At 41.5% G+C, this 27,630-nt stretch overlaps 1 protein-coding gene across 4 annotated transcripts in view; it reads left to right on the forward strand.

Moving 5' to 3' along the window:
• Nucleotides 1-27,630, forward strand: part of LOC137589125 (ELKS/Rab6-interacting/CAST family member 1-like) — a 96,439-nt gene that overhangs the window by 66,066 nt on the left and 2,743 nt on the right. For all 4 annotated transcript variants that reach the window (XM_068306624.1, XM_068306628.1, XM_068306626.1 and 1 more), the window contains 3 exons: nucleotides 6,556-6,703; nucleotides 12,592-12,699; nucleotides 17,097-17,282. In XM_068306624.1, the coding sequence (XP_068162725.1) occupies nucleotides 6,556-6,703; nucleotides 12,592-12,699; nucleotides 17,097-17,282 (442 nt within the window). The remainder of the gene's footprint in view (nucleotides 1-6,555; nucleotides 6,704-12,591; nucleotides 12,700-17,096; nucleotides 17,283-27,630) is intronic.

The raw sequence follows: 27,630 nt of genomic DNA on the forward strand, positions 1-27,630 counted from the left end.
TTTAAGCCTCTCTGATGTACAACAGCTCCTTGAGGGGAGCTTTTCTCTCCCTCTCAAACACACACACACAAACACTCTTATCCTATGCACCAGATTTAACCTATTTTCCTAATACACTCTTTCTCGCTCACTTTTTCCAATTCTCTCTGATGGCCTCTCATCCCATCTCCTCTCTCCGCACTAAATCATTCATTCCAGTGTCTCTAACCCACTTCCACTATACTTTAAAACACACACACACACACACACACACACACACACACACACACACACACACACACACACACACACACACACACACACACACTCAGCTTTCAGAAAGATCTGGCCATAAATCCGGCTGTTCTCGCTGTGTTACGGTGCATTATATAGTGGGCTACTATAATCTGAGCAGCATTAGTCAGAGATAGAAGTTTCCATCAAACCAGAACCTGGCTGACATCTCCTGCTTTTCACTTCCTTAATAAAAGAGTAAACGTCCCAGATCGGTAAACACATTTAGCTTTTTTGGCACTGAATAAAACCTTAAGGGTATTCTTAACTCTAATTCCTGATAACATTTTTTCTTTATCATCATTCACATTTGCCGTAATCCTTTTTGAAGCTTTTAGGCTTCATGCAGAACAATCTCCAAAGTTTTAGAATCCACGTAACGACTGCGGTAGGTGTCGATCATTTTCTCTAATAACTCCTCTTATAATCCGGTGGAGTGAAACTCGTCGGCAGTAAAACGTCTCGCAGTAAACCAAAGCTTTATTGGCTGCTGCTGCTTTGACGCCGCACACATGGCCAAACAGCGCGAGCAAATGTTTCATAAAAACCGCTGTGATGTGTGCATTCACTGCCCTGTGTTTTCTCTGGTAGGACCATAAACCAACAAGTGTGTGTGTGTGTGTGTGTGTGTGTGTGTGTGTGTGTGTGTGTGTGTGTGTGTGTGTGTGTGTGTGTGTGTGCAGGTGTGCATGTCTGTGCATTGATGTTTACTGCTGTGACAGAAAGTAGGCTTCATATATGCCTGGTTTAAAGGTGTTATCGGCTTCGTGTCTGACATGTACTGCATGTTGTATACAGTTAATGTGTATCTGTGAGACATAGCAGCGCTCTGCGGCTTAATATACACGTCTGTATGTGTGTGCGTGTGTGTGTTTTTGTGTGTGTGTGTGTGTGTGTGTGTATGTGTGTGTGAGGTAGAGAGGGGGGGAGTCCGGACAGGGCGCATGAGAATAGGGGGCCTGGTGTTCTCTGGTTATCAGCCCCAGGACACAAACTGTCAGCTGGGTGAGAAATACTGCTCTCTAGGGCTCCGTTCTGGAGACTCAGAAAGTAAACTGGTAGCTTTGTGTGTGTGTGTGTGTGTGTGTGTGTGTGTGTGTGTGTGTGTGTGTGTGTGTGTGTGTGTGTGTGTGTGTGTGTGTGTGTGTGTGTGTGTGTGTGTGTGTGTGTGTGTGTGTGTGTGTGTGTGTGTGTTAGTGTGTGTGAGGGGGGTGGGGGAGTTTGAGAGTGTGAGGAAAAAGTAAAGTCAAAGACAGAGGAATGAAATAGAAATGGATTTAATCCTACATCCACCTGTGGAAATAGATTATGCACAGTCATGACCACCAAGTGCCTGCATACGTGCGCGCACGTGCGTGTGTAATCAAATAAAAAAACTGACAGGAAGGAAAAGACTGACAGCATGTAAGGAAAGAAAATAAAGATATCGATCCATCTTTCCTCACAGCTTGTAAAAGAATGCAGGGTTTGCTTGCATTTGATTCGTGTTCATGATTTTCTGCCATGAAGGTCAAATGTGAATCTGGAGAAAATCAATTCAACTTTTTATGTATGGACCAAATGTTCCACCAGCTGTAACTCAAGCATGTAAACAACAAGCTCAGACACTGTGCTCACCACATGCGGTACTACTGGTGGTTTTTCTTTAAACATCTCCTACCTTCCTCCGGGCAGATTCCTCCTCCGAAGGATGCATCCTTAATTCCCAATAGCTGCATCTAAATTAAATACGATCATAAATCAAAGTAAACCAGTGGAATGCATCAATGCTGTTGTACTGATTTTATGAAATCCAGAAATTGAGGCACACTGCTCGCAAAATCACCACATTTCAGCACTGTGATGTCATTTTGGTGCTGATTTACACAGACCTGCACTTTACAGATCTATTGTCATAATGTCGAGCACATCTACATCACATTAACTGCTGCTTAATGCACTTTACGATGCTAATTTCAGGTAGTGATAGGGTGCATTATTTGTTTCTTTGTGCACCAGTTAAAAGTTGGCACTCAGAATTTAAAATATCGCTAAAACCAGTTGGTCAGTAAGGGTGGAGGGAGTTTTCCTAAAACCCTTCCTTCCTGAAGACGTAGGGAGGTTTGACACTTTCAAAAGTCGGTAGGACAGCGTGACTCCATAGAGGGAAACCTCCTATCACAGAAATGAGGTCGAGCTTGACACGCACCACATCCCGCTGGGGGTTAAGGAGTAAACTCCGGCGTCCCGCTAGCAGCCTCATGTGTAACCAGAGCAGACGGTGTCACAGAAAACAATGGAGCCCCGCTTTGTTGGGTCAGAAACGGAGAGCAGGGAGAGGGGATTACTTCTAAAATAGCTCTGTGTTTGTCTTAGACAGAGACTGGCCAATGTCACACTGGACTGACTCTGCTTAACACACACACACACACACACACACACACAGAGACACACACACACACACACACACACACACACACACACACACACACACACACACACACACACACACACACACACACACACACACACTCTTAATTCTTTCACACATGTATGCACAGGATAAAGCCTTAAATATACACAGACAACTTGTGAACATTTCGCACACACTGTAATGAAGTACATCCTTATGAGGACATACACACTTACAGATATCATATACACAGATATACAACTGTCACTTGAACACACACGCACACACACACACACACACACACACACACACACACACACACACACACACACACACACACACACACACACACACACACACACACACTGTATCCTGAAGGTGACAGCATGAAAGAGATAATGCAGCACACACTGGAAGCTGCTTTGGTGTGTGTGTGTGTGTGTGTGTGTGTGTGTGTGTGTGTGTGTGTGTGTGTGTGTGTGTGTGTGTGTGTGTGTGTGTGTGTGTGTGTGTGTGTGTGTGTGTGTGTGTGTGTGTGTGTGTGTGTGTGTGATGCATAGAAATATGTGAGTGATCTAAGACCGAGCCTCAGTTTTTCTGATAAAGTCGGGGGGCCTGAAGTAGTTTGAAGAAGGAGAGCCCCCGCATTCATGCGCGTTGAGGTTGGGGTCAGGTGCCTGGTGTGTTTGCACGTATCTGCTTACTGTCTCCCTTGTCGCCACGGCGATGACATCATGGCACACGACCGCCAAACGACGGAAAGAATGCCTCCTCTCCATGCGGAGGTGGTGGGGAAATAGAATGAGGGGAGGGGGAGGGAGGTGAGGAGAAAGAGATGAAATCGCTGGCCGGGTGGGAGTTAGTGGAAGCGAATACAATCTAAACTCGTTCATATAAATTTGTGACCATTTCCAACTGCGTGAAGCACAGGAGTAACTCAGCCTGTGTCCAGTTTTCGATCTACGTTAATGCAAAGTGATTTTTCGGAAAATTCTGCGCCTCATAATTTACATCCAGCCTTCAGTGGTAATGTGAAAAAGAGCACCCTCTTTATTGGAAGATGGAAAGTAAGGAGGACGCCCAACTTAAATACAGAGACACATTTTCATCCTGCACCAGACGCACAATAAATGTCAACACTATTTTTTTACTAAGCGTTTATTTGCCTCATGTCAGCCATTGCTGGTTAACAGCTTATTTGCTTATTGTTGTTATGCACAGATTTAAAGATTTTTAGGAGAATCTTGCGATTCAGTTGAAGCAGCTATAAAAGAACAAAGTAGAACGCTTGAGCTTGACGGTGGTCGACATTGGCAAAACATTGCACAGAAGTTAATAACACCAAATGAGATTACAACACTGCAACAGACGTCTGTATCAGATATTAAGATGAAGTACTTAACTTCACATTACCAAGCAATCCACCAGAAATGTGACCTCGTCCATGTCTGGCTCTAAACTTCATCACTGAAGCACCCTGTCTGTGACAGAAGTTGGGGTAGGTTCAACAGGGCTGCCTTTCCTTTGCCAGAGATTGCTGCTTTGGGACCCCATCTGTGCCAACACAGGCGTCTCATTGACACAAATGAGGAAAATGCGTTGAAGTAATGCTTTTGTTGGTGCGCGTGCAAAATAGCAGATCCCCCTGTTGAGCAGGCTGAACAATTAAATTACATAAGAGAAAAGATGGTGCCAAAAACAAGAGGAATATGAGTATGTGAGACCCCTTTAAAAAGCCTTTATTCCCAGCTCAATGTTAGCAGACCATCCTTTATCCTCCTGTGCCCTCTATAGCGCTCCAGAAAGGAAAGACTTGAAAGAACGTTGCGGATCTGAGGCTGAACGTCCGCTGGGAGCCTCCACGCCGAGCTAGCTGCATTGCTTTTGTTAACGCTCAATAGCGTGGATGCACTGGCTGCCGTGCTGAGAGCACACTATGTCTTTTAAGTGCCCTCTGACAGGAGAATTATCTAAAGATTTAGCAAAAGAGAGCTGCACTTGAAACAGATTTTAACGAGATCACATACAACAGCGGTAGCCTCAACCGGCACTTGTTATAAGCACATGTTTAGCTCTGCAAGCTGTGAAGGCCAAGCAGAGAATATTTCAAGTGTGTGTGTATGTATGTGTGTGTATGTGTGTGTGTGTGTGTGTGTGTGTGTGTGTGTGTGTGTGTGTGTGTGTGTGTGTGTGTGTGTGTGATGAAGGGACGACTACTGAAAGTCCCAGAATGAGATGATCATTTGAATAAATAACATTTTATCACCAGGGTTTATTAGTGTCGTGTGCTGGCAGGTACCTCCTCAGATATTTCACAAATGAGAGTCGCTGTTAGCTTTAACAAGCTTAATGCACCATTAGTTTTTTCTTTCTGTATGCATGTGTGTAAGTCTGTGTGTGTTATTTTCAATATATCTGTGTGTGTGTGTGTGTGTGTGTGTGTGTGTGTGTATAAAAGAGCAATGGAAAAGACTGTCGACATCCCAGATCTCACAGTTTGTGAGAAGCCTCTAAATGTCCTGACAGCATGGAAAAGTCCAGTTCACATAGGCTTGTATGAAGAATTATTGTAATAATATTGGTCATCTTGATGAGTAAGATTGTCAAGACTGCTTTGATCCAGATGCATGATGGGATGCTGGCACTGTATGAGTGTTTATCTTGCATGAAAACTGGTGCATGTAATGTGCGAGATGAACAAAAAGGAAACATGTTTTCATTTACATGCTAGTGTGCATCTTTTTAAATGTTTGTGTGTGGCAAATTGTCGAGCACTGTGGGGTTGTGGGAAAAAACATCATGATTTAGACTGTCCTGGGAAATGAGAGTTCTGAGAATTCAGAGCCTTGGGTGTCCTCAGACTAGGCTCCGCCAGATCCGCGGCTGATTGGGTGGATGGGATGCAGCTTGTTGCTTCCCTACCGCATGGAATGCTATCCATCTACCCAACCGTCCATGCAGGGGCGGGGGGATATCGAGGCAAAAGGTCTTGCAGGACAGAATGATTATCTGGATACAGTTGGTAGGAGTTTTTTGGTTTCAAATCAAGTTAAAGGTGGTTCATTTCTATTTTCTTGGAAGCCAGGATGCCTTAAGAAGTCACACGCTTTAAAATCCAGCTGAATTGTCCAGGAATAAAACTGTGACCACTGCCTGATCAATGCTCTGTAGTTGAGTCAAACGGTTTCTGCATTTGGTTAATTTTTCTCTATTAGAGAAAGAGATGCATCATTTGCCTAGAAGGAAAGACAAACCAAAAAGCAATTATTATTTCAGGACATTTTCTCTTTCATGGGGGGAATAGTATTGAGAAAAACAAGAGAGAATATACGCCATAAAGGTTTCCACCAAGGACAAAGTGGAAACATCTTGATTTCATTTTGTGTGTTGCATGTGACCACCAGGAAGTCCCGTATTTTTTCATAATTTTGAGCGGTGCTCCATTTAAAATGACTTCCATCCACTTGTTGATGTGCCGTGGGTTCGCCAAGTTCACACAAATTAGCATCTTGGAGATCATTTTGGTTTCCTTCTGAGAATCTATCCTCGGGATTTCTGTCTCCACCCACATTCCATGGGAGGTCTTTTTTTTTCTTTCTGATTGCGCTCACGAAGTTGTAAAAAGGAAACTTCACATATTTCAACGGAAACGTTTTGTGTCTCTTTCACGCCACAGAAAACACAAGATTTCGGGGAAAAAGGATGTTGCATCCCACATAATTATTTTCTCACATGTTTCACTGAGGTAAACGTGTGAGAAAATAGCTATCTCAAAACCTTAGGTTAAATAATAATCACGCTTTATCACTCAAGTATGGTTTTGATTAAATCAAATTAGTTGCATAAATGTCTATCGTTGCTTACAAAATGTATGGTTGTTTTCTCTGCAGGCAAGAGGCGCTGCTGGCAGCCATAAGCGAGAAAGATGCCAACATCGCACTGCTGGAGTTGTCCTCATCCAAGAAGAAGAAAACCCAGGAAGAGGTGGCTGCGCTCAAACGGGAGAAGGATGGTTTGGTCCATCAGCTCAAACAACAGGTAGGCTTAACAAGCACACGTCCTGCAAGATCCAAACAGACACGGGGAAAAGGTTTTATTTTTAACGATCCGTAGAGAAAGAGAGGAAAATGTCTAGAAAGGAGCACAGGTGAGGTGGCGATGATGAGGGGCGCAAAGAAAAACAAGAGAGGCAAAGAGAAACTGAGTCCAGATGTAACCACAGTCCTCCGACCACCGAGGGTAAATTTAGGATTAACCCCCCCCCCCCCCCCCCGCACTCCCCACACATAAACACACGGAGTTCAAATGTTCGACATCTCTCTGGTGACAACACGTTCATATCATTTTGTATGTGTTTACACTCTCTGTCCACGGATACACACGAAAACTTTGGATATCACTCGTCCAGTGTGGATACACCTTCACACACACACACTTACACACACAAATATGTACACACTCAACCAGGCCAAAAACAAGGATATAAACATGACCAAATACCTCTGTGGTTCCACACAGAGGTCTATTCACACACTCCAACACACACACACCTACACTCACTTAAGGTTCTCGTGGGTCCAGTGAATTGACCAACCCCTTAGTGGACCGGCCTATGGGGAGGTTTCTGGACTCTCCCTTTCCACCCTTATCTGCTTCAATGGCCTTACCAGAACAGCATTCATAAATATGTAAATGTACAACAAATAATTAGAGTCCAGAGGGTCTTATTCTAGCTGGTCGACATCCTGCTGGTTGCAGAGCCTTACTAAAAGCATTTTGACGCAGTCAAACTGAAATGAAAGATTCTAATGCAAATATTTGTATTATTTATGGTATAAAAGTCTGTTTTTTCATGACAGCACAGACTGCATGAACAACTCTTACTGTTTGCCTAACATCCTAACATCATCATACAGTAGGTGAGGATCTGTTAACCCGAGTAACCCCACCAGCCCCTCGTGCCCCGCAAGACTAAATCAAACTATTTGGAGTCGTCATCGTCAAACAGGAAAGTTTATGAAGATTTATAGTGATTGAATATTGCCAAAAATCCACTTAATGGTTAGAAAAAGCTCAAAGGGATCCGGTAAGACGGATGTCACACACTTCTGAAAGAGCGTGTGCGTGTGTGTGTTTGTGCGTGTGTCTCAAGGAGTGTTTGAACCGGTGTTGAGGAAAGCAGTGGGTGTGAGAGAGAGGCTGTGTCGCACGAAGTCATTAAAGTGTTCTCTCCTCTCACCCCTTTCTCTTCCTCACTCACCCCCCCCCCCTCTCTCCGTCCTATTTGAAGTCATTTATGGCACCTCGGGGTCTCGGAGGTGGTTACTGACAACACAGAGACTCCACTGACTGCTGTGTGTATGTGTGTGTCTGTGTGTGTGTGTCTGTTGTGCGTGCAGACGAGGGTGTGAGCGGTTTTATGCCCCTCCTGGTGTCTATTTCTCTGACTCCTTTTCTCTCTCTGTGGTGTCATAATTTTCAATCCCTCAAGTGATGGATCGCAACCGAGACTTCCTCAACATTCCCTTCTGCGTACGTGTGTGTGTGTGTGTGTGTGTGTGTGTGTGTGTGTGTGTGTGTGTGTGTGTGTGTGTGTGTGTGTGCGTGTGAGACCATCCAGTGATTGAGGCCTGTGTGGTATTTTTAGCTCTCTCCTTCACAGTGACATGTGCACACACTTTTCCAGCGGTGACCTCCTTGACAGATAGACAGTATATGGAATTATAAGTGAGTATAAGACAGGGTTTTCTAGTTTTTTAAAGCATCAAATGTGGTTGAAAAAAACAACACCTGTATGTACACATGTGTGTGTGTTAATATTAGTACTCTCTTGTGTTTTGCCCTTTGACCTCCAGCTGCAGGAGGCTGTAGATCAAAGTGCCCTCCGCTATCGTCGTTCTCTTTCTCCTGCCGTCTTTTTTCACAATCACATTTCTCTTTTGCTTCTTCTCATTTCTATTTTTCCAGAGCAGAACAGCAGAGATTCTGAAAAAACAGGAGGTTGTGGTTCAGAGTGTGTGAAATCAAAGACTAGAGCGTGTTGTTATAGTATTTTATGAAATGGAACAAAAAGGTGGAGGTGAGGAATATGCGACCATCTGCTGCTACATGTGGTTAGCATTTGCAGGTGGCGTTTGTGTGGCCGTCGTTCTGCACCTGTAGGATATTTAGATTTTTCCAACTTCCTTGTCGAGTGTTGTTTTTATGCGTAACCCGCAAGACTTTCAATCCACTTTGCAGAAATACAAAAGAACTTGGAAAAGACAGAGAATGTTGAAATATCTCGACACAACTGTTTTCAGTCTGTTCAGTTGCTTCCCCTATTTTCACATTTAATAGTTCATCTTTATTTGTTTAAGATTGTCTCCCCTGATAGTGTCAAACAAGGAAAAAAAATTAAGTGTCTTCTTTTCGTCCTCACTTTTCGTCCTTACTTGTAATTTTCCACTCATCGACAACTTTCTTTTCTTTGTGTCTAACTAGAGCAAAAAAATAATCTAATTCTTTATCACAATGAAACAGCTCTTGTCCAGCCTTGACTCAGCAACTTTTCATTATTGATAATTGTGCAGATATCAACAAAGGTTGGACACCAGAGGAAAAAGACGAAACAATAATCTGATCTAATATTCCCCGGAGCCTTATCACGATGAAATTATTTCCTTCCCAGCACGACTCAGCAACTTTTCCCCCTCACTTCACTGGGCGTTCATTTGTTTCTCATTCCGTCCGTTGTCAGCAGGTTACAGCGGAGAGCTGCAGGAAAGATAGATGAAGTGGGGAGAGGGGGGAGAAGATGGGAACAATGGGGGGGAAGGAGGAGTGAAATAATGGTGTGATGATTAAGAGAGAGCTGGCACAGAAACAAGTGAGCTGAGGTCAGCATTCCTGGCAATTGCAGAAAAGGGAAAACTGTAAAGAAAGGCCAGTGAGGAGAATGAGAGAGGATGGGAGCGGGAGGCATTAATTTCTTCCTTTCCTTCAGTTTGATCTCCTCTTCCACCTCTTTATTTTTCTCACCCTGTTCTCTCTTTACCCCTCTTTCATTCTCTCTTTTTATTATTCCTCTACGAACATCCTTTCATCATCTATTATATGGTTTTAGTTCAAAATATTGAAAATATATGATAAACAAGACAATTAAATAAGAGGTAAGACTTAAGTGAAAACGACAGACCAGCGAGAAAAGGAGAAGAAATGCAGACATGTGGGAAATAGGAGGGAGGAGAGATGGGAGACATGATAAGGAGCAGAAAGTGGTAGAAGGAGGAGCAGAGAAACAGAGTTATAATCCACGTCTAAAATAAGGCTTGTTGGGGCAGGAAAAAGCAATCAATGGGTTTGAACCCCATAATCAATTACATGTCGTAAATTCTATGGTTCATGTAGGCCAGGAGTACTCACACTTTTTCAGTTTACTTATAAAATGTCCATGTCAAAATGATATACCTACTACAAAAATGCTAAATATATACTATATTTATTGATATTGAGAACTTTGTATATGTGCAATGTACGTATGTTGATGTACCTTGCATTAGTGCATTTCCTCATGTTGGGGTACTTTTCCTCTGTGAGTTCCAGAAGTTCCAGAACTGTCCATGAGCTCTGGGATTCAGCTGTTTGTCAGCATGTAGTGTCATTTCATCCTCCACTCCTGATGCGAGTGAATCAACCTCAGCATCTTCCAGAAAAGGAGAGCACATGAATGTAGCCACTGGCTCGAGCAAAGTTGAAAGTGGTTGTCAAACTGACAGACAATCAGCGTGGCCCTTGAATATCCAGCTCTGAGGCCAGGTCTGTAAGTTTGCCAAATCATGGCAATGTTTCTTTGAGGAGAGATGGTGCATCTTGCATTTGAAAGCATTAACTATTTATTAATTAGTTGATTCAGCTGCTTCAGCAATGGCCTCTTTTACCATCTCTCCAACTTAGACATACTTCCAGAAAAAGTCAGATGTCATCTGCGTGTTTGGTGACCATCTATTTTATTAATGTTGTGCAATCAACACCAACTCCTGTTGCAATCAATCAGTCGATCACAATCAATGCATTGACCACCCCTGACATAGACTTTTCCATACCAAGAGGTTGGGATTGTGATAGCGGGAAGGTGTTATTGATTTGAGCTTTAAATTTTCTTACAGGTCTTCAAACTTTAATATAATAGTCACGGCTCGCTAAAAGCACTTGTAAAAAGAACATTGTTGGTTCAAATATTCATGACGGATCTATATTTAGGTGAAAATAAATGCTTGAGAAGCTCAAATAAACGGTCCGATTTCGACTCGCCTCCTGCGTCACCATTTAACCCCTGGATCCAAATTGGCTCACGAGTGGGTCAACATTTATGAACAGGTGTTTTATTTTAATGGGTTACAACAAACCCTCTTCCATTCTCAGTCTCTGAACATATTGCAACCACAGACAGAATTTTGATTCCATGTGGTTCGGTCCGGTTAGCTTAGCATTTTGGGTCCCGAGTGTTTTGGACAGCCCTGTCTACTCAGCAAATAGACTTTGTTTTGTACTTTGAACCAGTAGTGGTGAATATTTGTGCAAACTTTTCCTTTTTGATAATATCAATAGCAATGTTAGTAAGTACTGATAAGAGGGTGCTGTGTGGAAATGTAGTTTAATAGTCAAAAAGGGACAAAGAGACACAGACATTTTCTTTGTCTTGTGCACAACATGTCTAATAGTGTGAAGGTGATTCTGCATCACTTTGTGATGCTCTGGGTTGCAGTTGTGAAAATTCATGCGGAATAAAAATACTGGGTTCATCAGCAAATGAGTAAAGTGATCTTTGTGTAGTACTTTCTTTAGTGTTGTATAATAATAATAATAACAATAAAAATAACAATAATAAAAATAATAATATGAACTTAAAGGGCAAAAGACGTGTAGGAGACGGTTGAAAAAACAATTTACAGAGCAGAAATTCTATAAATAATTGAGATGGCAGCCATTTACACTCTTAAGGATGTGGTAAAGAGGAGAGGAGGAGACAGATACAAATAAACATCACTTCACAGCTGTGAGTGTGTGTGCGTGTGTGTGAACTCAATGTTCTGTACTTATGTGGTTTCCAGATGAACTGTTTGCCTTCCATGTTTGTTTAAATATATGTGTGTGTTTATTTTCATGCTGTCTTCAGAAAATGCGGAAATTAATCGTGTGTGTGCGTGTGTGTGTGTGTGTGTGTGTGTGTGTGTGTGTGTTTGTGTGTGTGCGTACATGCCAAGGGATGCTCTCTTCAACTTGACTTATGTATAGAGGCTCTATCGTTCCTTCGCACACAAGCACACAAATGTCTGCGCACTTTCATACAGACACATTTGAAATTTGTATATTTCATTCCCGTCACAGACACACACACATACTCACAAACCTACACACGCACACACACACACACACACACATACACACATACACTCCCTGGGTCTGGCCCGCTTAAGCCCTGTTCCTCGTGGAGGCTAAGGGGATTTAGATTGTACAAAGCTGACAGATTTAGTCTGACTTCCTCCTTCACTGTAAAGCATGCGGTGTAACTATTACGTGTCAGAGGGAGCAGGAAGGCGAGGAAAGGGAGGGGAGCAGAGGAGGAGAACTTTTTAATCAATCTGCCCGTAACCAGCTGATGAGGTCATATAGGTTTGTCATCCTATGGAGCAAAATGGAAATGACAGCATAACAAAAATTGTGAATAAATTAACAAATAATAAATAAATTGTAATTATTCATTCAAAACGACCAGGTGCCTTATTGATGCCAATTTATACTAATTAATTTTCTTGAACTTCTTTTGTTACGTTTACAGTCGTGACTTATTTGCTTCTGAATCTCACAGGAAATTATTTTCCTATGTTTGCCGTGAAACCTGATGGAGATCTAATTGTGTGTGACTCTTCCGTCTCTGTCTGCAGACTCAAAATAGAATGAAGCTGATGGCAGACAACTATGAGGACGACAACCCGAAGATCTCCTCCCCAAACTCAGAGCAGACCAACAATCACAAGCCCTCTCCTGACCAGGTAAAATCTGAGGAAGAACCAACTTTTGACACTCAACACAACTGGTACCATCACTCTGACTTCGATGTGGAGGCCAACATGATCTAAAATAACTTTGGGAAATCCAAATTTCAAGTTTGGGTGTCATTGTCTTTTTCTCTATTAATTTACCTGCCAGCTAATATTTTTGCAAACAATGTCTTCGACAAACTAACTTCTGCTTTTTCCTAACTCACGCTGCGGTTGGACTAAACTAACCGATAGGACGATGAGGAAGGTATTTGGGCCTAACAAATCACATGCCCTCTCTCCTGGTCCATCGTTTTGTACAGAAGGGTGAGCGCATTTTCTGTCTGGATCCGACCGCCTTCGGATCGGCTCGTCTCTCGTCTTGTCTTGCTTTGGTTTCGCCCGTGACTTTGTGATCTGGTTCTGGTGTTGTGATTCTCTCATTCCATGTCTTATTTTATCTTTTCTACATTGCTCATTTGTTTACTTTCATTCTTTTGGACCACAGTTAGCAAATTCTGGCTGACACTCATTCCATTCCTGAGGAGAAATGCGTCCAAAATCAGCTCTTGAATTACGTGCTAATCTTCCATATCTGTACTTCCATCCTTTTCTACATCCTGTATGTGAGTGTGATTACATTCATCATCACTCATTCTTCAAGTCCGACTTCATCTGTTTCATTTCAAAAACCTTCACCAAAATGCTACACATTTTCTCTTTTCTGTTGAATGGCTCATTTGTCAGGATTCGCGTTTTATCTCCTGGCATGTCGTGGTAATCGGTCTAAAAAAGCTGCTGCTAATTAAAAGAAAAAGGTTATTTCCTTTATTTTCGCCCATATCTTAACAGCAGATCTAAAATACAGTAGAGTCTCACCTGTTACAAATCTATGTTTCAACAATTTTGTGCCATCTGGCAGTCACCTACTTTACTTTTAAACAATGAAATGAAGAGCGTGTCCGTTAAGTGTGGGTTCAAGTTAATTCAAGAACATATTTCAGGCCGCTGTTAGGGCAGCGGAGTTATCGCCACATATGAGCAGCACATGCTGCCTTCAGGGTAGTGGGATTTCCCACCGAGATGCTAAAAGCCCAGTGGTTCACTAGCCGATCTAGGTTTGACCCTGGTTATTAATTATCGGTAGCGCCTGCCCGCTGAGAGAGACGGCCCAGTCGACATGCACACACTCCTTTCTTCTTTCCATCGTCAAGAGGAGTCGCACACCCACATGGGGCACAGACACACTCCTCCTCGGAGTACAGCAGGTAATTTGCCATAGCGCATTACATCAGAACAGTGAGTGATTGTGTGTCTGTCAATAGGGTATTCTGTGCTGCCGCTGGAGAACGAAACGCTTCGGAACCAACTGTGAGCTGAGAAACACATGAGAGCCCTCCGAACACACACCGAGCATTGTTGAGGACATTTTTTATGAAGTTCTGAATTTTTAATGGTCTTAAATGCATCAGTGCAAAAAGACAGAGAGGATGTGGAAATGTTGATTTCTATAAAATACTTCAGCGTTTTGGTTTGCGAGCTTTTTAAAATATTTGAAAATGACTCAAGAGCAGGAAAAGTGACATTTTAACTGAGGCTAGTTTAATAATTGTTGTTTTTATGAGTGGAATTATACTTTATTTATTAGTTTTTTCCATTTTCATACTTATAGAACTTGTCACAATACAACAGTATGGTGAATTGAAAGCCTTACAGTAGAACTTTAGCAGGTTTTGGTGGACTTCTACATTATGAAACAAGTTTATCCTCATCTGTGCTTGAGGATGAAGGCCCCAGGCTACATGAACCACTACAACCAAATTACCCAGCCAAGTGCTGGTGCTGAAGTTGAATTGTGGGTAATGAGTTTGCATCTGCATCCAGGAATGTTTTTATAGCAATGATTGCCGGGAATGGTTCAAAAAAGACCTAATTCAAAATCAGATGTGATTCCAGTGATATTATAGATCCTGTGAATGACCATCAGACTGACAATGATGTCAATTTGTTTTCAATTCTGGAGGCAGGTTTTCATAAGGAGTCACAATTTGAAGAAAAAATTATGAGTTAAAAACTTGAGGTGCAAACACACAACAGACTGCTTTAAGATCTGCCTTATCTATGTCTAGTTTTAATCATTACCTTGAGAACAAATGCTACAAACAAAAAATATAGTAAGATTAATCGGTCTGTTGATAATTTTGATTATTTTATCATTTTTTTGTCTAGCAGACGCAAATGAAAACAGAAAATTTAATTAAGTGCCTTCAAGAAGAAGAATTTTCCTTATATAATTACAATCTAATGTTGATTATTAATGTTTAATTTTGCTTTACTCTTCAAGCACAAATAAAGGAGTGCCAATTTTTACAGGTATATTTTTCATATTAAATAGATTTAATGCAAGATTATTTGCAAACCGGTCATTTATATTCTAGCTTTCAAGTGAGTATATCTGTGCTTGTGCATATCAGAACTCCAGTCCGTTGCATTTTGTGGTTTTTAAAAATGCGGCCAGCGAGTGAAGCCGGCTGAATGTCTCTCTTTGGAGTTATTTCATAGTACAGTAAGAGTCTGGTAGGCAGGCATGGGAGGCTAATAAAAAGACACAAACACACATATACACAGTGGTGTATAAAATGATGTCTCCTCTGGGACGGTTTCATAATACAGTTAGGCATTGGAACACACTGCGGGCTCATTAAACACACACACTGCATATGTTGCGCATTGCAGGTTGTGTAATACAATAAAAACATGCAGGCACATTAATGCTATACACCTTATTAAAATAAGGAAGTTCAAATTTTTTAAGGTCTGCAAAGACTCAGATCTTGGGTTTTGCTCATATTTCTCATTGCTATTGCTGCAGTAAAATAGACACAGTCTTACTTTCTGTTACTCATTAAATATTTCTCAAAAAGAAAAAGAAAGCAGTGTTTTTGTTATTTGTCTCTAAATGTCTCCCTCCGATCAGCGATCATTCCTTCCATTCTTTCGGTCTGCTTCTCATTTGTCTTGTATTTGATCCGCGGAGCACCGCGGCAGGTCTGCAAAGTGTCGATGTCCTTTTTTTTTTGGGGTCAGATTTGTGACAGAATTTTCCAGATTTGAAAGCAGCTGTTGCACACGTGTCGAGCATATGGTTGCAACGCCGTGCTTTATGAGATGCTTTCGTGTACGCGTTCATTAACGATCTCAGTGCGTGACGTCATAGGTGCAAAATGTTTTGATTTCTACAGCCTTTAATTCATCATGGAATATGACTTTTTCCTTCTCCTGATGTCTCTTGATTTCTATTTAACATGTTATATAAAATCAGTGTGTGTTTGTGTGTTGTGTATTTTTTTTATTCCAGGAAGCTTTATCTGTTCTGTGTGTGTTTTCAAGTAAGGAATCGCAACCCGAAGTGATGTTACTGTGATTTTTTCAGACATACAATCCTAGATCGGTGGGTTTTTTTCTTTTTTAATGATCATTCATGATAAATATAGCAGGTAAGCAATGAACTAGTGTCAAAAACACTTCATGTAAGGTGATAATTTTACATATATCTGTCTTATACAGCCCTGCAATGAGCTGGCGTCTTATCCAGGGTGTGTCCCACCTCTAACTCTAATATCTATTGATCAGAGACAAGTATCTGTGTGTGTGTGTGTGTGTGTGTGTGTGTGTGTGTGTGTGTGTGTGCGTGCGTGCGTGCGTGTGTGTGTGCTGAGTGATGGAGAGCATGAACACACACACACACACACACACACACACACACACACACACACAGACTATCAGCTTTCCTAACAGGCTTCCTCCAAACTTAAGTCCTGTTATTCCCCCAGGAGAACGGTGTGTCTTATCTTCTTGGGGGGGTTCTCCTGTGTGGGGGGATTCTCCTGGGGGGTCCTGCCTTAGACCCTCAACATGTGTATATATTTGTTGACCCATACTCAAACTAACTAAGTAATTATTATTATTATTATTCCTTATCGAAGCAACTAAGTGCAGCTCAATCAAATGAAATCTGATTTCATTTCTGTGCAGAAATCAAACAAAGCCCTAATTTGTCATCGTATTTGAGTCTGTAGTGTGTAAACGTACCTCCATGAATCATCTCAGCTGTCATTTTAATCACCATTAACATGTTGGATGTTGCATGCTGTTCTTAGAAAAATGCTGATCTTGCTAAGGGGTGTAAAAACCTGCTATTGTGTCTGAAATCCTCCCCTCCTGCTGATATAATACATTCTAATTGTTCTCCACCATATTTATATTTGATCGTCTGGATTTTAAGTGTTAGAGTCGTCCCACAGCTTTAGAATGCAAAAAGTTTTTGCTAGCTAATATACTTTTAAAGATTAACTAATTTTTGTTATAGTAAGATAAATCTGTCTCATTGTTCTCACCCCCCTCTTCAGATTCTCTCTCCTCTCCTGGATCTCAATCAGAACCGCAGCAAACTGAAGCTGTACATCAGTCACCTGACCTCACTGTGTCAGGAGCGAGACCCAATCATATTGCAGGACTTTGCCCCGCCCCCCGCCTATCACCGCTCTGATTCCGCCTCCTGGCACGCGCAGCTGCACAGCATGACGCAGGAAGAGGTGAGACTATTTGATTTGTGTGTGTGTACTTCTGAAAGATGAGGGGAAAAAAATCATGCAAAGTGAAGCAATTTGTCAGTCTTCACCTACAAATCTGTGTGAGTGTGTCTGTGTGTGTGTTAGTGTGTGTTGTGTCCGGGAGAGTGACTGTACTCTCTTTATGAAAAATTTAAGTAAGAAAGTGAGGACATTTTGTTCTTTATGGTTTATTAAACTCAAAAAGCATCCACTGGCTTTAAGGCGGGACATTCTGTAAAACATTAATAAAACAGAGCGTGATTTTTTTTTCCTTCATCGTTTTTGACATTTGTTTCTATTTAAAACAAAACAAAGACAATAATTCACAACTTCATTGTAAATTTATGCTTATTCTGAAATTGACAGACGACTGTTATAGTGGCCACATTTCACAAACGACAATAAATATCTTGTTTTAGCACATTTGCTCTTAGGTTTCTGTTTTTATTGTCATGTCCCAGGCCTCTTTTTTTTTGGAATTGGCTTGCAGGAGTGGTGGCACAGACCCGTTCGGCTTGACAAGTTTTTTGGTGCTGCCTTTGACATTATTTAAATGATTTGCTCCAGAAGGTCACCTAATGACAAGCCCACTGGCTTGTCATTAGGTGACAAGCTAGTTGTCATCAGATATTTTCACTTTTGCTGGGTATTAACCCCGCCTCCCGCTTTTGGTAGCACGGGAAATCGAGGAAAGGGTCGTCATCTGACAGTGGGAGGAGAGAAAGGGAATGATAGGTGAAGATAGAGGTAAAGGGAGAGGTGACCGTTAGCCTACCTGCTCCCTTCACTGTAACGGTGAGTAGGTGTGTTTTCAGATATTGACCATAAACAGTATATTATTACAGTTTAAAAAATGTGGCTGTCTGTGCCTTCCTGTCCCTCCCTCTCCGCCTTTGCCATATTGAAAATGTGTCAGGCGATGCACGGTCACTACATGTGGTATACATTGAAAAGCTGTAACTCTAGACACACACACACACTCACAGGGCATTGCTACAGAGTGTGTGGTTAGACTACGGCAGGACTAGTTTCCTCTAGTCCTCATGAAAGCCCTATTGTATGTCTAATGCTGGGAAATGTCTAGCATGAGTGCTTCAGATACGGCGCAGCATGGTGTCACTTGAGATAAACTTCACATGCACTGAATTTACTTGTCATTTACCGTCCCGGGGATTTCGTGGACCGGCCATCACTGCTTGTATTTTTCATCATCAGTCTGTTTGCAGACAGTAATCTGAGGTCCGATGGCTGGGGTTTGACTTTTTTTTTTTTTTTTAAAAAGAAGAAACCTACTCTAAATTAAAACTGATCATGTGGTTCGGCTGTGAAAACATATCTGACAAGATTGATTGCTTTTAGACAAGTAATTACCTTCCTTGCAGCATTTTATTCCTATTTTGTATTTGCAAAAACAGTGAAAGACATTTAAAAGACAATTAAACCCAACTGAGCTCATACCTACATTGGAGCCATAAATTTACCACAAATCACTTCAGCATTTTGTTAAATTGACTAAAAGTTACGTCAAGAATTTGCAAAGTTCTGTCTTCCAAATCGACACGTGTGATCCATCTCGTTTGTGTTGAACTGCTGCTGGTGTTTGTGCTGGTTAGGGTTGATCTGGTCTGGTGAAGGAATCGTGACGGTCATGGATAGAAGAAACTAAAAGTGACTTTTGATGAAGGAAATGACACGGCAGTCACATAATCGCATGATAAAAGCCTTTTAATTAAAGAAATTGTTTGTACATTGCATCCAGGGTTTGTTTCGTATTATATGTGATCAGTGTTTGGTAATCTGATTACAAAAATAAATAACAATAATCCAGTTTAGATTTTGAAAATTAGTATCAATCACATCTTTGATCATGACTTTAAAAAATGTGAATTTTAAATACAGTACATTTTTACAGGAATTTAATTAACAGAGATTTTATTGTTTGCATCACAATTTTTTTAAAGAGTGCATTTTTAAGTCTTCTATAAAAACAGATGCCTCCATGTAGGATTTGAACAGTAAGCAATTTTAAGACACAGAATTATGGGATCCTCCTTTGATGCCGGTGGTCACATGACTAATACAGTATATACTACTTATTCTGATGCTTTGATATTTTCCTCCCTCCCCTCAAAGGGAAACAGTTCCTGTTTCCACTGCCTCCCTCATCATTACCTGCCCCATGTTAGCGTAGGTATTAGAGTAAGTGAATTTTAACATGCGAAAGTTTTTTTTTGTCCTCTTTTTTTGCGACATCACAGCTTTGAATCTGTCTGACTCTCCCTCCTCATCCACCCGTACCCATGCGGTGCCACTTGGCGCCGTTTGTCTGCTTTCGTCCCAGATCCTGCCTACAAACAATCACTGACACACACTGCCTGTCTTTCATTCAGGCCCATGTTTCTTGTTTTACTTAATCATGTGTCACTATTACCCCAGTTGACCCTCTTAATGCATGCACACGCAGTCTCAACAGACTCCCTCCAAACAACCATGTTCCATTTTGCCAGCCTCCCGTCTCTGTCTTGTGGTGAGTGTGTGTGTGCTTTACAAGCCTCTTTCTGGCTCTGTTAAAATGCCTGGCACCCTGTTAAACCATTAGGATCATACTAAAATAGCATGTAAAACACACATGGTCAGATGCACAAACATACACACATGGAAAACCTACATATCCCACTCCCACACATGCATTAACATGCAGGGATGGCAATCGGGAATGGCAGGAGTGCCCCAGCAGCCTGCTACTGGAACCAGTTTTGCTAATACAGTGTCTGATTTAGCAAGAGCCAGCGAGGTAGTCAGGCTAGAGGAAAGGGTGGTGGGTGAGAACAAGTCAGTCTTTAGGGTTTATCTACACAGCACCTCCCAGTACAGATAACTGGTTGCATTAAGAGCCAGAAACCCACAAGGAGCCCCAGCAGTAAATTCAGAGAAATTTTCTGCACTCGTGTTTTCTGTACTGATAAAATGAAGTGATTACACCACTGCAGATGGGTTTGAAAGACCCTAAGTATCCACATCCATGCACGTCCTTGCATTTTAATGAAGCAGTTTAAAGCCCTCTAACGCTGGATAGGAGTGAACTTGACCAAAGAGGTTTTAATATCCGAGGCTTCAGAAAGGAAAGTGGGAACGTTTCGGCTTGTTTTCTCAACAGCAGCTGTAACAGAATAAAAGATCTGCCTCGAAACACAACCCTCAATACAACCGTGTCACATCATCACAGTGCAACGACCTCAGCACCTCATCAGTCAGCAGGTTTTGAGAGCAAAGTGCGTGTTGTTTTCAATCTGTCTTGTGAACTGGACTAAAATCGCTTTTATTGAGCAACAGCCCCTGGTTTATATTTGCTGAAGTTTAAATGTGATGTTCTGGGTTCACATTCAGACGTTTTATTATGTGACTTCTTCCAGCTTATTAGTTTTTCAACCCGCTTGAATCCTAATTCCCACTATAACATATAAATTTCTGTAGCTTTAGAAGGAAACACTCAGTTCAAAGTGCCAGTGGGTGTTAGAATAGATGCTGCTAGCATTGCTAACAAATAAGGCTCCAATATTCATTTTTTTAGAGCAGATGATCATCTAGAGGACAAAACAAATGCTTTTTTTTTCTGTTAAACTAAAACTGCTAACAAAGATTTATGTTATACTGTTTAACTGCAACTAATCGGCATTTGTTGAATTTGGCATTTGAGCGCCCGCCTCATTTTTAATATCTCATATATATAGACATATATATGTAAAGAGAGAGAACAAGGGAGGAAGGGAGATTTTATATATATATATATATATATATATATATATATATATATATATATAATGTCCCTCTTGACATTTGCTTGGACTGACCTCAGTGAAAGTCTTTTTTAAATTCATTCGGTCCACACATGGCACGTCTTCGACCGTAAGTAAAACACCGCAGTGCGCAACGCAGAGCTGTTAGTGAAAGGTAAGCTTTCACATGATGGATTCAAGTTTTTTTTTTTTGCTCGTCTGTTCTTGTGTATTTGTTTCCATGCCTCGCTCTAACCTCAGCTGAACTACAAAAAAGTAACGCCGATTCCAAAATTGAGGTTTCTCTAAAAGAGCTGTTCTCTGTGCCATAGTCATAATAATAACCCTCATGGCTCAATGACGTCTCTAATGAGCGCTGAAGAGAACTGGCATGGCGTTACACACACACACACACACACACACACACACACACACACACACACACACACACACACACACAGGAAGTCTCTCTCCCTCGCCGTCTCAGCCTCTGAAGTGTGAAGCTGTGAGCCTGGCTGTGTGCGGCTGCGTGTTTTTGTCTCTCTGGACATGTTTTGTGACGTGGGAACGCCATCCAGACGGCTTTTTACAAGTTGTGTGTTTGCATTTGCGTTTGGTATTGTATGAAAAGAAAAGTGAATTAAGTGTTATTGGCTGAGTCGGACGTTGTACCGCCGCTCTTATGAATTCAATATGAATTGTCAGCCGTGACCCTGTATCTGCTAAAACTAAAAGTGGCTCTGAGTGAGTGACTGCGAGCGTTTGGGAGCCAACTCAAACTGGAGAAACCTCAGCAAATACTGAGCGCACATATTTACAACTCTACAAGTCGATGTAATGAAGTAAAATACCACACAATTACAGACCTCAAATGTCATTGTTGTTGCAGTGAATCCTCCAAATAGGTTTCTCAGAGAGCAAGTAGTGGGGGGGGCATGCTGTTTCCCTTTGCCGTACTGATATAAAGTCATATAACAGGTCTCCAGGCCCTGGAGGCCGTTCAGTCGGCCTGAAAGTGAATCAAATGACTTTATAACAAACTTCCAACACGGGAAAACAACACCAGCGTGCTGCTGCAGCTGCGGTGACTTTAAACTCTATATAACACCATAAAACTGATTCAACATAATAAAGATCTAAAGGAGATCGTTTAATTTTTATAGAGAAGAGAAAACCAGAGCCGGCTGCCCTTAGAGGCCGCCGCTACGTGGAGATACCAGAAGTGAGTCTGAAAGTACAATAAACATTGTTATATGTGGTTGATGATGGAGCGTTCTGCTCTTTTCCATTGGAGAATTTAACTTTTGCGTGATAACACATCCCCGCATGAAAATATATGTTTGTTAATTAGGTTTTTGTTTTGTTTTTTTAGGTTTTCAAATCTCACAATTGTTGTTGTTTCAGTCTGGACGCCTGATCCCCTCTCCCTACGCCGGTGCACCCGTACAAAAAAAACGGTGTGTTTGCGTGTCACACTCCTGGAGGCTTCGGGGTCACTGATTGGGTGAATTCAGATTGACAGGCTGTATAATAACAGGAAGGGGTGGAGCTGGAAATTCTCCATCGCAGCTGATAATAGTCATAGGGCGACTGCATTATTACAATGATACTGATAGCCTGGCTGTGTGTGTGGAATATAAACACGCCAAGTGATAACAGACGAACGTACAGTCGTCGTCGTTGTTGTTTCACTCGTCTTTGTGTGGAGGAGCGTCTGAGGGGACACTTCCTGGTGAAAAAAGAAAAACCAGCTTGCAGTTTCTTCACACACACACGCACACGCACACACACACACACACACACACACACACACACACACACACACTCTCTTTGCTGGTCATTACAGACTAACTGCTGGGTTTATGCAGATTTATTGAATCCCAGCTTAATGGCTTTTCCAGCATACTTTTTTTTTTTTTTAACGTGAATCTGTCCTTTTCTTCCTCTCTCTGGTTATCACTCTCTCCTCCCCCCCCTCTTGAATTCTGCCCTCTTTCCTCCTCTTGTCTTTTTCTTTTCAATCTTCCTGTCTTCTCCCGCTCTAGCTCTCATTTGTTATTGTCACTCACTCTTGATCAATTTTACTTCCCCCTTTCTGTTTGATTCGCTCCAGCACTCTTTCAACTCCAGCTTTGGCCCCTGCCGCTTTTCCATCCTCCATATTCCTGCTCTCCGTCCTCCGGTGTCTGTTGTCGGGAGACAAGCTGGTGCTGTTGGCAGATGAAGGCCAAAGACTTGAATTAAGTTTTTTTTTTTCTTCAAAACACACACACACACAAATACACAAACACCATGCTCTCCAGAAGGATATCCATGCACACACTGCCTTCAGATTTCTGTATAATTTTTTTGTAGGCATCAGAGTGGGACTTCTTCTCTTTTTTAATATCTTTCATTTTTTCTCCTTCCTTTAAAGATATTTTTAACCATCATTATGGACGCTGTTGCTCCCTTAACAAAATAAGATTAATTATTAATAGCTAAGTGTTTTTGTAAATTTAATTAAATATATACAGGTACATTAAAATGTCGGCACAGTTTCAGTTCCCAGATGACACGTGACCGATGTCATTAAAGCCAATGTCTCTAATTAGACTAATAATTCTCCAAAGGTCTGAATGTTAGCATGATATTGTCGATCTATGCCTAAATCTCCTACCCAGTCTTAACACTGTTTAATGAATTAGAACTAAAGTACTCCCATCCTTCCAGATTGTCCCACTGGGAGGTTCCACCTATACATGCTCAATGCTGGAGTCTGTTTCTGCTGTTTATTTCTGCAGCCATTAGTGCTCTGAGTCCGGCGTTGTGTAGTTACTCCTGGGGGGACAGTTAAGGCTTCGGTTTTATATCTGCTTCATAAGCGCTGTTCTCCATGAAGGTATTCCACTACAGTTACCACATTCAACGCTGCACGATTGAGATGATAGACTCGAATAAACTGCAGGGTGGGGAGTTGTGCACCAGGGTTCATGAGCAAGGCACAGCTCCCAGATTTTAATGTGTTTAAGCGTCTGTCCCCACCTAACTAACTGCTCCCAGAGGCCCAGCCTGTAAATATGAATATGTTCCTGTCGTCAGTTTGGCTGATTAAATAACCTCTTATAATAAAATTACCGAGTGATGCTGAAGTGCCCACAACACATGCTTCTCTTGTATTTGTCTTAGGTGGTTAGTGCACCATTTTTTAGTCCTCCAGGAGCACTTTTAGGTACCAGTTCTCAGGCTCTATTCCCACTGCAGCTCGTTAGCTGGGCTGCCTGGTCCACAACTCTACCGGACTATGACAGATGCACACATTCGCTTGCACCGCTCAGGCGCTTTTGGGCTTGGCGCAGTGCAGGCATTCAACTTAAAGAGTGGTCTACGCTATAAGCCCGTAAGAACCTAATGGTTTAAATTGAGACTGGCAGAAAAAGGGATTATAATAGCAAGTATAGGCCTTATTATACTTTGTCCCTTTGCTCTTACTCATACCGCTGCTCGGGACTGCTGTCTGGAGCCTCTTTAAACCTCCTGATTGCGTCTTTACTCATAATATTAGGTCAGATTTTGCCCTCCAGATTTCTGCGTCCTGACCCACCGTCCTCTCCGACCCCCAAAACCTCCTGCCGGTTTTTAAAACGGTCATAAAAGTTTCCGAAACAGTCGCCTGCTTCACCTCCGTCTCTATTTTACATTCCCTGTTTCCTACCAGGCAGTATGGAATATATAGTGAGGAAAATTTTTATTCTCATTGAAGCATTTTATATACTAGGGTGACATATTAGTGAATTTTTACATGGCAATATTTAGTAATATTTTTATAATTTAATAGTGGTTTGTGATTAACTCTTAAAAATAGCTATTATAATGATTAACATTTTTCAGTTTGATTATAAATACTGAACACCCCCCACCCCATGATAAACCGTGATTGGAGGAAATTTGTGAAGAAATGAATTCAGTTTATAAGTGGCGACACGACAGCACTAATTACCCAAAACTAAAAAGTTCTTCCTTGGTTCATCCACTAAATTTCATTCATCATTTAAATTTGTAGTAAAATGGGTTATTTGTTAAATGGCTCTGTTATATTTATGATCCAATTTTCTTTTTGGCTCTAGTCTAAAACTTTTCACAAATGGTAGAAATAACCCCGGGGACGGCTGCAGGAACTCCTATGGAAGTGGGTCAGTGGGCCTCCCTGTGAGCGGGGCCGATCTGTGGAGACACGGGACCGGACCTCTTGATTAATTGAACCTAATTTCCCCTCAAGCAGTCAAAACAAGATGGAGCTAACTGTTTAAAATGCACAGCCATGAAGTGGACAGAGACAGTTCTCTGATAAAACACAGACCCCCGACCTCCGAATCATCCGTAAGAGAAAAACTGTAACTTTATAAGACTTGTGTCTGCTTCTCTCTCTCCCTCTCACCCTCTTTTTCTCTCTCTCTCTGTCGCGTTAATCTCTTTGTCTTTCCCTCTGCTGAGTTATGGTTTCTTTAGAAAACATTAGCATTCCTGTGCAAAGAGGTTCAAGCCCTGCAGTGTGTGTCAAGGGGTCAATCCACACACACACACACTCTACCCTCGTCCTTGTTCTCAGGCTGGTAACCTGTATGTGCACGTACACGTGCATGTGTGAGCATAATTGTGAGTGTGTGTGTGTGTGTGTGTGTGTGTCTCCAGGCTCTTGATAAGGCAGATAATGATCCCTCGCGATAATGGAGCTTTAATGGCTGCAGTAAAAATCATCTTCAAAAACGCACACACACACACACACACACACACACACACACGCACATACGCTTCACCCTTTACCTCCATCAATCTCTCTGTTTCCCACAATCCTCTGTCACTCTCTTGAACCAGAACTTCAGCTTGCAACATACATGTTGGCCTCCTGCTGTAAGCTCACACACACACACACACACACACACACACACACACACACACACACACACACACACACACACACACACACACACACACACACACACACACAAATGCACCTCTTAAACACATAACATTAATGTACCCACATTGTGATTTCATGATCATCAGTTATAACCTCTGCGTCCAGGCGTTACGTCGTCATCGGTAACTGCATCAGGCAGCGTTATTTCTACATCATAACTGGGCTGGAGAGAGAAGTCATAGAAAGAGAGGAGAGTCTCCTATTTACTTTGTTTTGTGAAATCCTAGAAAAGCCTTTAGATGTAAAGACTTGTGGATGAGGGGATAAGATTCCAGCAGCTGCAGGTCAAGATGATCACAAAACCTTGTTGTCCTTAAAAATACAATAATTCAGGTTATTTATGACACTACCCACAAAAGTGTTTAATAGGATAACGTATTTACAGAAGCTTTAGTGAAATCATGACCTTCTATGAAAATTATGCCTTATGCAACCCTTTAAATCTTGATTTTTATAAACCTTTTTATTTGTCGTTCTCTTGTTTCAGGTCAAGGCTGAAACCTGCAGACAAACACTGAAGCGTTTATCTCCTCTAAGTCATCTCAAACTTTATCTTTACTGCTGTGTTTTTCTGGAGGATCGCTGCTGAAATGCGAAAGCCGTTAAGTCGAATCATCTGTCAACACATAAAGCTGCATGGGGGGAATTTATTGATATATGCAAATGATTTTGACAACAACAAATTTCGATATTAGCCACAGGATGCTGGAGCATTTTGGATACAGATGATGTCATAATGCAAGCGTGGATTTATCTCTGTCATCTGTTCAGGTTTGGTAGTCGTGGAGCAGTTTCCTCTTTTCCGTGAAGCCTCTCCCTTTATCTGTACTTTCCCCTTGGTTTTCTCCTCTTTTGCTCGTTTTTCCCTTCAGTCTTTCAAAAATAATATTATCGTATTAGAATAAATGTGTAGTGAGTAACACTGATGGAAACACAATACATCTGGAGCTTCCAAACGATAACACAGTCGTTCAGCTATATTATATTGTTTTACTGTGCAAAAGTAAGTACAGTGCACTTAGTATTTTTTAGTTCATTCAATACCTTTTTATGAGAATTTCTATGAATTTGTCGCACTAACTTTGGACCAGTTTTACAAGGAACAAGAATGACTCAAATCCTTTGCAGCAAATTAACCGTAATTTTGATTTTCCTGGGCTTCCAAAACAACCTACATTTCCCACAATGCAACTTGAGACAGTGATGATGTGGTTTATAGCTGTAACTGAAGGTAATAATACTGTTTGTATGTCCGTGTTTGAAAAAATGAAAGCATTAATAACAAACTTCCTGTTACAGGGCTATAAAAAAAACCACACAAGCAGCAACGTGTGAATTTAACTTTCTAAAAAGAACTGAATGGTTTCAGTAAATGGTGGAAGGGGATGATGAGCGCCTACATCTATATGTGATTTATTGGGACGTTTTCATTAATCATTAACAGTATTATTACTTGCTGCAGTTTTACACATGAATAAAGCCACTGTAATATAAAATGCCACTGAGGTTTCCTGGCTTGGAGATGAGAAGAAGAGGGAAGAGGTTAAGATTTAACGAGAAAATATTTTGCCAATATCTGACCCAGTCCTCACAC

The sequence above is a fragment of the Antennarius striatus genome, chromosome 22 (assembly GCF_040054535.1).
Source record: "Antennarius striatus isolate MH-2024 chromosome 22, ASM4005453v1, whole genome shotgun sequence".
Classification (NCBI taxonomy): Eukaryota; Metazoa; Chordata; class Actinopteri; order Lophiiformes; family Antennariidae; genus Antennarius; species Antennarius striatus.